This window comes from Mycteria americana, chromosome 2 (genome assembly GCF_035582795.1).
Source record: "Mycteria americana isolate JAX WOST 10 ecotype Jacksonville Zoo and Gardens chromosome 2, USCA_MyAme_1.0, whole genome shotgun sequence".
NCBI classification, from domain to species: Eukaryota; Metazoa; Chordata; class Aves; order Ciconiiformes; family Ciconiidae; genus Mycteria; species Mycteria americana.
In genome coordinates, this window is record NC_134366.1 from 127,115,434 (window position 1) to 127,130,089 (window position 14,656).

The window sequence follows — 14,656 nt, forward strand, 5'->3', positions numbered from 1 at the left end:
TTACACTCAAACTTAAGTGATGTAAAGTGTAAAAGGCATCAGCCGCATGGATTTACGTTCTCTCCATTCTCAAACTATGCCTTCATAAATGTTGCATGCCCCCTATATCACATTCACAGCCTACTGAAGACATTATAAAACCTTATCACTCCAGATTTGCATTGCAGAAAATAGTAATTTGCCAACACAGCATTTCACCAATTTCGGGGAAAGAAGCCTAGAACCCCCTGAATTCCCATAGCACAGGATGGAGTACTGCATGCCCTTAAGCATGAAAGGGATGGCAGAATTTACCTCATTTCAGGAGGTGAATTCAAGTTCATTGGTGACACAGCTCAAATAAAAGCCTTATTTTTTGAGGTCTACTAATGTATGGAATTATTTGTGTTTTATATAACACAAGATTAAATTAGTCCCAAGTTCCCCACCACGCCAAGAATGAAACTAGGCATTTTACACTTTTCACCAAAAAACCCAGCTTGGCAAATTTCATGGCTTTATGTTACAGAAGTAGTAAAAAAATGAAAATTCATTAGATTCCTGAAAACAACAAAGATCCCCTGGATCCAGTAATTTTTGAGGGCTTTTTCTAGCTATCTCAAAGTAAGATGCAATACTTTATCTGCTCTGAGCTGTGACGGATGTATTAGGATGCTCTTGCACCTTACAGCAGGTTCATGGGATTCTTCCAAAGTAGTATTGTTCTGCAAGTAGCAGACTGTCAGCCTTTGCAAAGATACTTATTTGCTCAATAGCAAGACCAGACAATTTTCATTTCAACACAACTGTTTTTCATCATCTCTGTAGGTCCGCACATGGGCACACAGTTTTCCATGTGAGAATTCATTAAGGAGCCAGGCTTAGCTCCATCTCCACACTAGCTCCTCACCTAAGCAATCGCATAGTAAACTTCTGTTCTGACACACCAATGACTACATTTCGAACTCTATTTTGAACAGCTCCACGCTTTTTACACAGCATAATGTGCATAATCAGCAACGCACCATGAAGGAACCAGTGTCAATTCAGAAATAAAGCATTTTAGTGGTTACAAAATAGAGTCATTCCTTGGACACAGCATGACAGCAGCCTTCTGTAACAGTATGCTAAGCTTTACAAGTTAGAATCACAGATACTGCTTTTCAGTAAATGGTCTTAGCATACAACAAGTCGAAAATGTCCGTATTTTTATAATCACCACATAAGGAAAGAGAATAAAGGGGAGATTTCACTTAAGTGTTAAGAGAAAGCAAAAGTTTTTGTTTGGGGTGGATTTTTTTTAGCTACATGATATTGTGTCTACAGCAAAATCAAAGTCTGGCTTATTTATAGGGTTGACAGCCTATCCTGCTGAGCTTCGCATTTTCAAGAACTCTTTGGGAATACTTGGTATGCATACAAAAAAATTCACGTCTAGATACACAAACATAGAAAAGCATCTCAAAACTGCATATTGAAGAGGCTGCTAATTTTACCCATGCTGAATAAAACACTGCTCCAGCTCTTTTAGCTTCTTTCCACATCATTAGCTCACCATAACCCTATAAACATTCTCAGAAACATGAAGAAGGGTCAGTCTCAACACAGTATTTTCTTCGAGCCAAGCTACATAATGTGTCATCACAGTTTTTTACCTAGATTAGCACCAACAGAAGTGGCAAGTGTTGGTTTACTTAATCCAAAAGTTAGGAACACTGACAAGTAATACACCAGTCACTAGGATAACACAGCCTGGTAGTTTCTGTACTGTTAGTCAAGCCTGTTCTTTACAGGAGTGCAACTTCTAAATCACAGGAGATACCATTTCTTACCAGTTTCTTCTGACAGGCTGAAAAAAAGCAGTTAAACTTCCAACCCATATCTCACCAAACTCTTGTGGAAACATCCTCTATCAGAATGGGACTTGTGCCACTTGAGTATTTGAAGAACTCTTAAAAATACACCAACTGTGACTTAGAACTTTGTGGCCTACAGCTGGATAGCTGAATGGCATCAATGACAACTTTTCTTTCCCTAAAAGAGCGCCAAGATGGAAAGAGGACTGATGACATAGCATAAGGCTACAATGCCAAGAATCCTTTAGAAAGAGTAGTCTTCCAGTCTGCCCAACAGCAGAAAAAAACCTCACCCCCAGAAGCAATATATTTATTGTTAGATAATACTCAAGTATTCTGTTGATAATATGACTGTGGATCATGTTGATTTAAGTATGACTATAAAAGGTCATGTGCTGTGAATGGGTTCTAAGGCTCTTGAGGAAGGTTTAAGACCTGGAGACAGTCATATAATTGTACTGCATACAATTGGAAACCTTGTCTAAAAAGAAAAATACACATCTGAGGGCAGATGTACTGTTTCATATGCCAGTGTTGTCCTATGAAGAAATTTCCTTCAGCCACAAGATAGAGTAGACTATCTTCGGTTTCTTTAGGTGTTTGATTTTCCTTGTACTCAGCTAACCCATCATAAACCGTAACTCCTAGCTGGTTTTGCTGCACTTGATTGCTTTGCACAGCCTTCCCTACGTTCAGCTGCTATTACTCAAACTAAAAATCCCCAACACATAGCAAGTAATTGAGACTTCCCAGACAGCTGAATTCTGCGTTGTACCTGGGAGCACTGGGTAAGAACTCAAAAGGCAAATACAGCAGCCATTGCAAATTTCAAGGTATGCCAATGCTACACGTGGCAACACGACAGGAACTTCGCCTGAGCAAAGAGGGCCAGAATGAAGACAGTACAGAATACATACACAGTATCAGCACCTGTAGATTGCTACAGCTGTATGAAAAGGAAGAAAAAAGGGGCACAAGTCCATACAGTGAATATGGTATGTTTTATTCTATTTACAGTACATTTGTTATAAATATAATACATTTCTTGAAAATCTTGAGTAGATTTTTTTTAAAACAGATCAATTGTTATAGTTACATAATAAAGCAAGTGACAATTTGAATTACAATCTCATGGTTGTGAAATAGTGCATTCTGTGTTGAGATGAATGAGAAAATACTCAAACTGGTTGAAGAAATTATTTTTTAAACATCTTAGGTGGGACTTGTATGTAAACCTTGAGAGGTCACCAGTTTCCATAAACAGGAAAACTCAAAACAAAATTTTAAACTAAAGAACCAAGAAACAGAAACGGATTTCAGACACCTTGTTGAACTTTACAGTAAGGTTGGGATTTATCATGACTAATGGCTTCAGACAGGAAAAAGCCTATGAGGGTTTCTTCCTGAACCATATCCTAATACAGCCACAAATATTAAACACACCATGCTGGAAGTTGTAACAGCAGTCAAGCTGCGTTTTTGACAGGGCATAGGACATACAAATATGTTCAGATTTGGAGTTAAAGAGTATTTTGTTATGAATATCTTAATTACTGAAGAAATACATTATAAAAGGATAAACGTATTTTCAGTCCAACGTGCGTTGCATTGAGAAACAAATTGACAAGTAGTCTGAGTATTTTGCTATTTTCTTTCCTACACAATCTTTAGTAACAAGTTAGATGTTTGAGGTGCTATTTCCAAAAACTGCAGCAAAATGTCAACCAGCAATATAAGAAAAGAATCCCATTTATTTTGTCTTTTAGTGTGATTTTTTTCAGGAAGTGGTCAGATATTATTGATAATAATCAGTGCAGGCATGGAGTTCTGCTGACTCGTTTCAAACAAAGTAACTTGGTCCACTAGCTTGGCAAATATTCTGGGGGTTCCAAGATTATAGACACCTGTATGAACGAAGCAAGCTTTCAGCTGCAAGCTATAGACCTCCTGGCTTTTAAGTTGAAGCTTGTACTGTGTTTGCCCAAGCCATGTAAAAGATCCATGGATTTCTAGTGCTTCTGGGCTGAAAAAGAAGGTAACAAAGTTATTTCCCTGTATTTGAAGCATACATACCAGTTTATGCGATTCCCTCAACCTCAAGTTGTCCCAAGATTTCAGAATGCACTGTGTGTCTGTCACTGGCCCCTTACAAAGAGATGCTTGTTTATGCTTTCTGAAAACTTCTTTTCAAAAGCTAGAAATTGGAACTTAAGTTACTATGCTGGCAGTCTTTGGATGCGATAGTGCCCACCATCAGTCATCTTTGATGACTTGGAAGTTGCTGAGTCTTTTTCACTGCCTGCTTACAATAATTTCCCTTACATCACTGCTTTCCACAAAAGGCACTGTGCTTTGTTTCCCACACCCCCAACCTTATCTTTAAGAGATTAAGGTTTTTCTAGCAACACAAAGCTAGCTGCAATCATAGGTATAGACAGAACTGCGCTTAACATTATTAAGATGCTAATTGCAGCTTCAGAAAAAAGGTCACCTCTATTTGGCCTCTTTCCTACTACATCTACAGACACACCGGTCCCCACAAACATACACACACTCTGAGACAGAGTACCTAAGGTACCTTTGGGTATCTTTATGGATCCCTATTTCTACCCATCAGCTCAATTTAACTCCAGGTCCTTACTTCTTGACAAATACTTTTTAGTGTTCTTTGACTCACACTTACACTCCTTTACAGCAGCTCTCCCCCTTGGCTCAAATGAATCAGTAGACCTCTTTAAAACATTTATTTGGTTCCCAATATACTGTACACTACATACAGAACATTAATTATAAATATGTATAACAATGAATTCCAGTGTATTCCCAGTTTTTTATATAACCAACATGTAACACTAACAATAGACACAGTAACAAGATCCAAATTGTCACAGTTTTTTGAATTCCTACATAAGGCATTCTCGGGCCTGTCCCATGAACTGGAGTTAAATCAGAGTGCATGTCACAAATATTCAACATGGATATACACAGCTTTATAGACATTGCATTAATATGTTGGTTTGGGAGTGGGAGGTGTGTTTGTTTTTTTGTTTGTTTTTAGAGAGTTTCAAGGCACATGACTACACTATCCTTTCAAAGATACACCTTACAACACTGTTACAAAACACCACCATCTTGTGAAAACACACCAGATCAGTCAATAGCTTCCTACGCTCAACTGATAAATAAAACAGACTTAAGTGTTCTGTCCTCTATTTCTGAACCTGTGTATTTAGGCCCTGGGCTTTTAATTTCTTACTTGCCTGGACAGACTGTTGGCAAGAAGCAAATGTTCCCCATGACTAAGCCTACCTCAGTGTCCTTCACAACCTGCCTTAGTCCTTGCCAAGAACATTCAGTCAGGCGTCCCACAAAGTCTATTTTGTGGTAAGCAGACCAAGTAGCATTATGTCTACTGAGGAGGCAGGGGAGAGGTGGTGTCACCCCAGTTATAAGTGAGTTAAATTGCCTTGTTTTAACAGAATTGGAAGAATTGACAATGGTATTTCATGGTACTGAATTCTCTCTCCCACAGAATCCTTAGTAAAATTTTTTAGGAACAATTCACAAAACATTTCCTCAGCACTAATATTTTCGCACATAGTACTACAGTTCTAAGCAAAAAGCCAGTCGTAAGAATCAGCTGATAAACCTGGGGAAGTCTTAAAAATACCTAAGGTTCTATGACATTTTATACTAAGCCAAATTGCAGGAGGAAGTACTTGTTTAAACTTCAGAAGTCATTTTCCGTAAATTACTTGGTATTTTTTAAAATGAAAACCCAACAACATATGTTTAATGAAGTTAAGATTGCTGAAGCTCATATTTCACTAGTTCAAAAGCATTTCTACTTTCCTAGAAGAGATCTGCAGAGTTTAAACTATTCAAGAGTCAGACCTGTCTTAGCAATAGTCAGAAGCAAAGTAAAATTGAGCACTGACTGAAGACTCCCATTTGACCTGTAGGAAGCCTTTATCACCCTCCATTCTTTCAAAGAAGCCACTGTTGAAAAACTCCTACTCTAGATATTCAATACAGTTAAAACATCACAAAACTCCCCAAAACTAAGAAGCATTCTCAGAAAATACTGATTTGTTAACATTCACTTATTACCTTGTTGTTTTATGCCGCAAATCAATCATTACATCTACAACAGCCTGGGAACAATTGGAAAGTAGGAGAGTGACAGGTACCAGACAAAGGCTGCAAAGATAAATAGTTCCATAGTAAAGGAAAAAAAGTCTTACTCTGGATAGTCTTAATTACACTCTTTAATAGTCAAAATAGATTTCAAGTAATAGAAAATTAACATGTAGTTGTCTATTATGCAACAGTCAGACAGTGTACATAGCAATATAATCACTTACATTGACTAGAGTTTCCTATAGTAAAAGCTATTACTTGAGGCAAACATCATTGGCTCAACTGAGCCAAATGAAGTTACCACCTTCCTTTGTCCAGCTGAGAAAGACTAGCAAAAGCATAAGTAATACCTTAGTTTACTGGAAATCTACTGTTATGACAAGAGACATTTCAGAATAGTATATCATTGTCCACTACACTACTCTCCGGACCACTGTTTAGCACATTTTGTCTAGATACTTTTCTTCTGTACTGTCTCCTGTAGAGGAATTGCTGGCCCCTGGCCTAAAGTTTTAGCCAGAACAGTGCCCAAATGGAACAGACAGCACATACACATTTGGTGTTAATTTAAGCCTTTATCCTGAATAAAACTAATACAGTTAGTTGATATTCTGCTTGTTCACAATTAGTATGATTGTTTTTATAAATAATGCTGCAGCAAGACAGACCAAGATATTCACAGGCAGGTACACAAACTACTGCACCTGAAACAGCTCTATGTATGCAACAAGTGATTTGTGCCACTGGAATTCCTTGCCATTGCTTAACAGTTTAAATAGCCTAAGTTTGACTAACAAGAAAACAACAATTAGGAACTATAATTAATAAGATATGAACTTGTTACTGGAATAATGCATGCTTTGTAACTGTCATTAAAATATGCCCCCTTTTGAAACATTTAAATATTAGATTTTATAAAGAAAGAAATCCCTTTCTTTTGGCAACTTACTTATATTTACTGAAATTTTAGAAAAAAGTATAACAAAGTAGAGTTCTCAGATAAAACAACTCAAACCTAAATAGGTATCTTTATGTTTCAAGTACAAATCATTTCATACCTGGAAATGAATCCAGAGGGCTTTGTTCAGATCATTTTAATTTTGAAAGACTTATGGATTTTTACAAGCTCCAACTAATTCACTCTAGCAGTCTGCTTTTTGACAGAAGTTAATTCTGATATTCTTCCAGGAGACAATCCCCAGTGATCTAAACTGTTACCACCTTTCCTTCTGACATAAATCAGAACCATGTGCAGCTAATCTTGGCAAGTCAGATGCTGTAGACATAGCAGTTCTTTTGACTTAAAAAGTATGTTAGTTTCTGTCTAGCTCCTCAAAGTAGTCACACTGTTTACTCTGACACCAAAAATAAACACAACAGCAGCAGAGTATTTTTCTTTCAGTTAAGTTTGATAACATTACTAGTTAACATTAAAACTGTGAACTGTGGTATTACAGCCTGTTTCTCTAGATGAAACTTTCATTTTATCTATACAATTCTGAAGCAGTGAGTTTAAGAATTGAGCAAGATTTCACCCTTGCATACCAGACATCGTTTGTATCATAACCCACATAGCATCTCTCAACAGGATTCATGACAATTTTAACAGTATTTCAAAAGTTTCTAAAGAAAACATTGCACAAACCTTTTTTGATGAAAAGAATGATTGAAAGACTCTGGATAATGAAGACTTGTCTTGATAAGATTAGAAAGCTGCTCTGGTGTTGGTCTTGCAGGTACTGGTGTGTTTTCTGGTCGAAAAAACTTCAAGAGAACCATTTCTGGTAATTCCTGAAACACAAATTCAGAATGAATTTTTGATAAATAAAATATTGACATAAGGTACTGTGCAACACAACACAAGAAATCCAGTCACAGAAGCTACAGTTTTCCATTATGAACTATAACTCTAGGGAAATAAGTCTACAGCATCATGAAGCTTACAGTTTTTTCCAATGTGCTTTGTAATAAAGCATGCTAGAAGAGGAACTGATACGATTTATCTGTTACCATCTTTTGAGACAGATTTCACAGCTGCTTGTGAAAGCACCAACTTGTGCAAGTTTCACAAAAGCATGCTATCGTTGCAGTTGTTTGTTAGTGTTTGGTTTTGTTTTGTTTCTAAGAAAAAGGGACAGCATTTACACAGTTCCCTATTCAGCAGCTGTACCTTAAAAAAAAAAAAAAAAAATCCATCACCTGCCCTGGGAAGTTCACAACAGGAAAGCCAATAGCCAAGTTTCCCAAAACAGACCCAAAGTAAAGCAAACAGAAGTTTATAGGAACATGCTAACAATGCCAGAAGGATTTGATAATGCAGAGTATCTTAAAATTGTATAGCAAGCTCTTGCAGATATGAAAGTTACCTTTGTCCCCAGCTGAAAGCCTAAGTCAAGCACTGACACGCTACTTGGGATTCATCCTAACCCTGTGGGTAGAATCAATCTCTGAAGCAGAATAAATCAGATGATACAGAAAGATGCAACACCAAATGAGGCAATCGGGCTGCATTTGGTCCAGCATTACAGCACTACTGTAACTCTGTCCATCATTGTCTAATCTGTTTTGCAAACAGGATTTATTTGGGAAGGGGCTGCCTTTCATTATTCCCTTATGAATCTATTCTACAAAAAGTCCACCTTTAGAAAAAAAGAATTTGCAGCAATAAATGTGACTAACTACTAAAAGCAAGTGAAAGAAGATTTTAAAAAGCCACCAATAAGTCAGTACAGTGTAACGAAGTAATACCTTTTTGTTTAAGGGTGATGGATTGTACCTTCTAAGTTGAAAAGAAATACTATAGGCAACAAAACCTTACTCAAACTAACAGACACACTGGGCATTCTGCAACATGTATTAACATCTCAGTCACTGTTTGCCTATGCTAGTAGTACCACAAAGACATCAAATGTTTCATCAAGCTTGCAATTCTTTCCTCTTAAAAGGAAGAGTAGGTTTTTTTAAAGAGTAATTTGAGAAGAAAAAAAGATTTCACAGTAACAATGAAATATATTTTAAGCGACGAATTAATTTGGTCTTTCCACCCTACCCTATGGGTATCTAACTTGATGAAAATTCACAGCATGAAACACACTGGCCTCCAGAGATGAAATTATAGGTTTTCATTTAAATTTATCTTTCTCCTCAAATTACAGTCCAACCAATTACTCAATGCCCTCTTCAACCACATATCAATATCCTACACACTGTAGTTGGCCCTAGAGTCAATTACCTGTTCCAAGTCCTCCCAATCAGAATTCCCGAGTATTTTTTTAAAACCCTACAAAAGACAAATACGAAGGTTTATCTCTACAAACAGACAAGAACATCATGAAATGAAGCAGGAACATTTACTGGTGAAAGTGCAGAGTGCTGTTAGTATTTCAAACCTTTAGTTTAATATTACACCTCTATTGAAGGACTGGAAAGCAGTAAGATTAACCATTTACCATCACAGAGCTAAAACTTAATTCCAGCCATCCTCTGGGTGTCAGATTCAGAAAAGATGTCTGTATCTCCAAGTTCAGCTGCTCAAAGTCTAGGGTTTTTGTAATTGTGTACCTAGAACAAAGGCTAATACACAACATTTAGTACATGATTCTCTTACCTAATGCTTCAGGAGACAATTAAGCACTTCCGAATAGTAACCAAGAAGATGTGTACACAGATCAGGGAGCTACCTAGAGACAGCTAATAAATGCTAAGTTTAAGGATGCATTAAACTCCTGCCCTACTCTGGAGCTTGGGAAATTGGATCAAGGCTACCAAAAAAAAAAAAAAAAAAAAAAAAAAAAGAGAGAGATGTTCATGCCTACTTGGGCACCCATACCCTCCCCCTTCAAGAATATGCAACAAGCAGATAACAGCCTCACAACTTCTGGTTATTTACACTTAGAAACAAAGTAAAACAAAACCAAGAATTAAACAGGTGGTATTTTTTTGCTGAACTCCTAGAATACCAGCCCAAATGGAGTATTACCTTTTTAAAGGCAAACACAAAAGTTCTGACACCTAAAGTCTGCTTGTTGACCCATTATGGTTCCTTCCAAAGCCTCCAGAAGTGCCATGGACTCCAGTAGACAGCAAGGACCATATATTGCATACAAGGCAGCCACAACAATGGTTAAGATACACTGTAACCATTTTTTTAAAGGGAGTAATTTGAAGGTCTCATCCATACATACTGGTAAAGGTACAGATAAGCTTGACTGGAAGAAACTTCAAAAGAAGAGTTTGGAAGAACTGTACAGGGGGGAGGGGGGCAGGGGGAGTGGTTTTTGTTATTATCTTAAATTCTATAGCTCCATTTTTAAGCTTTTTTGTTTTTGACTAGAAACATACAACAGGCCACAGGACCAGAACCACACTGCTCCCAGTTACCTTCCAAAAGCTACAAACTGTGCAATTGGTGCTAGGAAAGTTGTTTTTATTTTTAGAAAGCTTTTTGTTGCCCAAAGCAGTCTACAAAGGCCAACTTCAAACAAATATACTTAAAACTAGACACAAGCTTGCTGTTCCAAGTAGAATAATCTCAACATCTTCACTTATTCAGTAGTTACAAAAAAGCCAGGACCTTTAGAGAGTCTGATGTTTTGCTACTTTGAAACAAACTTACATATTATATGTATACACTACCTATACTTCTGAAATTGCGTATTAGTCACACTGGTTTTAGATATCTCCTGCAGCTGTACTAAGCTAAAAGTTGGAAGAGTCAAAGTTTACACCATTCAAAGCATCTTTTGCATTATCTGATAGATGTAATAGACAGGTCTGCCCATAATACATTCCTTAATCTCTTAGAATGCACTTTTCAATTTGAAAAGTTCTTCCTTTCCATCAGATGGACAGAAGTGATGCTACCTTCACATGCAGTCATTTTAAAGGATTTTTCTATGCAATATTAGACAACTTAAAGTTTTCTGTTTCAAAAACAATCTTAATGACTGGGTCAATGTGCTCTTAAACACAACAGAAAAAAGTTAAACAGCACAATTTGATTTCCAAGTTGTATGGAAATTCAGCCTATTTGCCCCATAAATCACAAGTTACACATAGCCAAAAGGATTATTAACATGCTCAATCAAGTATGGGGGACCAGTATGCACAGCACAGAAGAAAACCTAAACAGGAAACTCTTGAACAATGCTAAGCATAAGTAAAGGCAAAATACATGCAAGCAACAGGATAAGAATGAGACAAAGTGAGATCCTAAGTGATGTGTCTTTCTCCCTTTCCCATTTTAGATCAGAGAACTCCCATTTTAAAACCTTAGTTTTAAGTTGGTTTCCTTTACCATGCGACTCATCTATATTCATTCTGGCTCCTAACTGTAGAAATGACGACTCCAGGAACAGTATTTTACTAAGACACCAGTAATAATGCATTTGAAAACACAAGTATCATCAGCTCTGCAGTCCATCAGTGGATAAAGCAGCAAATATAATTTTTCCAGCTGTTTCGAATACTTCATTCATGACAATAACAAAAGCCAGTCCTCCCAAATTGGTACAGTAACTGGTACATTAATTGATACAACAGAGTGAAAAATGTACACTTCAGCTCTTGATGTTTTTTTACCCTTAAGAATTTTGCTTTCCCTCCACCAATCTGGTTTAAAGAAAGTCTTAAATCCATTCCAACAATCTGTGTTTCATTCAAGTATCCCTTCCCACGTATTCTGTAAAAAAAATTGTGAACTAGCACAAGATGTCACTTCCAGTAATTTACTGTTAGGAAAAATAAAGTTATTTAAACTCTACCCTCTCCTACCTTTCAAAATTTTCTACTTCCAACCAAACTGTTGATGCCTCACTAAGTTGCATCTATATTAAGAAGCAGTGTTACCAAAATTATCTCTGAAGCAAAACACTGCCAAACACCTGCATCCATGCTGTATGGATTTTACTTTGGGCTAGCACTGGTCTAATCCACAGGACTAAATAAGCAGCCTAGAAGAGCATCATGTGCAGCCCTGGAGCACATCTGGATTAATTCAGCCTGGAAGGTATCCACTTTGTGCATTACAAGACCACTTCAGAATGAAAACAGAGGGGTATAAATGGGGACAGTATCTTAAAAAAGTACCCCTGATCTAAAACACACTCAGACACTTTGTCATCTAGACTTCCGTCAAAACTAAGTTTACACTCACACACTAATGTGTTTCAGAAGTATGAATGTACTATTCCCAACATGCTGGCATGCCCAAGTGACAAGCCTCTACTAGACTGCTTCTCACCTTCCATCAGTGTGAAGTCTTTGCCAATCAGAAGCATGGCAAATGCCCCAGACCCATGCTACTACTTCCATCCCACCATATTACACTGTGCTTTTCCTTTGGAATCTCTTGGATTGAATTCACTGGATAAGAAAAATATGGGAGACAGCAATAAGAAATAATATTGATCAACAGCCCTGACTGTGAATGGATGTTTAAAGTATTTGAAGTTTTTGTCCTTTTACTAAGTTAAGGGAGAGAGATCAAGAACAAGGGACAGAATAGCTGTATTTCAGATGCAACTGTAAGTTGACCTTCAGTTATAACAACCTGATTCCTGAAAGCAAGTTTCAGAAGAGAAACAGAACCCATAGCAGCATCACTGCCAAAAAAAGAACAGCCATTAGTTACAAATACCCAGCTAATTTTTATTAGTAAGGCTTTTACTACTTGGACTCAAACAGCTACTGCTAACACATCTGTTCAGACCTATTCACTTTACTAACACTTTACGCGATTTATTCTTCACGTATTGTTGCTAGTGACTATAACACACCACTTCGTGGCACCTTTTGCGTTTCTGATTCAAGGAAATACACTATATTTAGCATTTTTCCCTACCTTTAGCAAAAGGCCATTTTTTCAAAAATAAGTGAGAGAAAGGATAGGAAGATAAATGTTTTCCATATTATTCAGAGAGCTTTCTAAAAGAAACAAAAGAAATGCTTTAACAGAGTCAATATTCCTTCAGCATACTATTGTTATGATTCCAAACTTCTACAACATAAAGTTTTAAGTAGTTCATCACATCACCTAAGTGTGTGTCCAGTAACCTATGCTTAAACGCAGTGCTATTTAGTTAAACAAATAAAAACCCCTGTAGTGTAAACAACAACAAAAAAATCTGTATTCAGTGACAGAAAACCAGTAAGCTTCAAAGTCATTGTCTTGGTTAGAATGAAAAAAGTTTAGAATTCATAATTCTATTTTGAATAGACATGGGAAGAAAAGGAAGCACACACATTTGAGCATCCATGTAAAATTTGTGCAGAATTTTATTGTTATTTTCTTTCTTTTTATGCGGGTATATACAGAAATTTTACCTAGAAAAAGTTAAGCCTCCCAAGCCCCAATATCTTGTGTTTTATAGAAACCAGAGGTTTTATCTTGATTTTATCAAATGCTATGGGCAAGTTATGCTACTGCGATACAGGAATAATTGCATTCTGCTGTCTGTTCCACATCCCTGTTGTATGCATTACATGTTCCACAATGAACCAAGCAGAAGTAACCACCTGTCCTTGCATCTCAGTCAAACATCTTAGCTTAGACATATGATAAAGATAACTTTATATCAGTACACCCAGCTACCAACCTAGCAGCAACTGCTGGAAGAACTTGAGAAACATAACAGTGCCGATGAATACAGATCTACTGCTCTTCTACTACAGTGCTTTACTGCAGCTTTGTTTCCTTAAAGAGTTCTAGAAGCTTCTATAAATCCAAGCTAAATCCTTAAAAGCTGGCAAAGAATTAGTCTGAGAGGTACCATAATTGACCAAAAAGCAGTAGCCAACTAGAATTGAGCCAAAATATAAAGCAAGCTATCTTGATTTGTTCAACATAGTTATTTGGTAAATTCAGCTAAGATTTGAGTCATTTATCAGAAGGCTAAAAAAATAAAGGGGGTGCAGAGAAAAATCTCATTCATGTTTTCTCCATGTCTATTGTGAGACTGTTCTTGGTTGGGGATGGCTGTATTGCCAGACAGACACAAAAACTCCTTTGCTGACTGCAACAGCATGAAGTAGAAACAGTTCAAGTCAAGAAGAAAGTCACTGAAGAAAAGCAACAAATAGAACATTGCAAGAAATGCAGGGAGCAGACTCTTGCATCCTAGGTGACACCCAGTTCAGAACATGCAAACAAATTTATTTTATCAGATCTGAGCAGCCCTTTATCATTTAAGAACTGGTAACCAACATGCACTGGTAAAAAGCACGCATCTCCATCTCCCTCTGCTGTCTAGACCACAGAAAACAACTAACTTCTATGTTGTCAGCACAAGACATTCAGGAACAGTCTAGAGTTTCCAACCGTGTTTGTGACTTAGAGAACAAATACAGATTTACAAAACAAACTATTTGAATGTTACATTATTACGTCTCAAAACTGAGATGTTAAGATACTGAATTTTCAATACTGAAAATGTTAAGATAGAAATAATGTTTGGGTTTGGGATTTTCTCTCCCCACCCCACCCCTGCTTTTCACGACTTGTATAACTTTAATGCAAGAGCAAGATAATTCAAAGACAATATGCAGTCCTGAATAGATTAAGTATATTATTTTCTCTACCTAGCCTCATTTAATCCTATTTTGGGGATTCTTTTAATTTTTAAGTGTGGAGCGAACAAAGTAAACTGCTGTAAAGTCTCAAATCACTTAAACTCCTCTGAGAT

General features: G+C 36.9%; 1 protein-coding gene across 4 annotated transcripts in view; it reads right to left on the reverse strand.

Moving 5' to 3' along the window:
• Window positions 1-2,827: 2,827 nt before the first annotated feature.
• The window catches only part of TRAPPC8 (trafficking protein particle complex subunit 8), a 57,545-nt gene continuing 45,716 nt past the window's right edge, over window positions 2,828-14,656 (reverse strand). For 2 of the 4 annotated variants that reach the window (XM_075494556.1, XM_075494554.1), the window contains 4 exons: window positions 9,208-9,255; window positions 7,621-7,766; window positions 5,946-6,035; window positions 2,828-3,858 (listed from right to left, as the gene is read on the reverse strand). In XM_075494556.1, coding sequence (XP_075350671.1) covers window positions 3,624-3,858; window positions 5,946-6,035; window positions 7,621-7,766; window positions 9,208-9,255 — 519 coding nt within the window. In that variant the 3' untranslated portion in view covers window positions 2,828-3,623. The remainder of the gene's footprint in view (window positions 3,859-5,945; window positions 6,036-7,620; window positions 7,767-9,207; window positions 9,256-14,656) is intronic. The other 2 variants (XM_075494558.1, XM_075494555.1) reach the window with 1 other exon arrangement.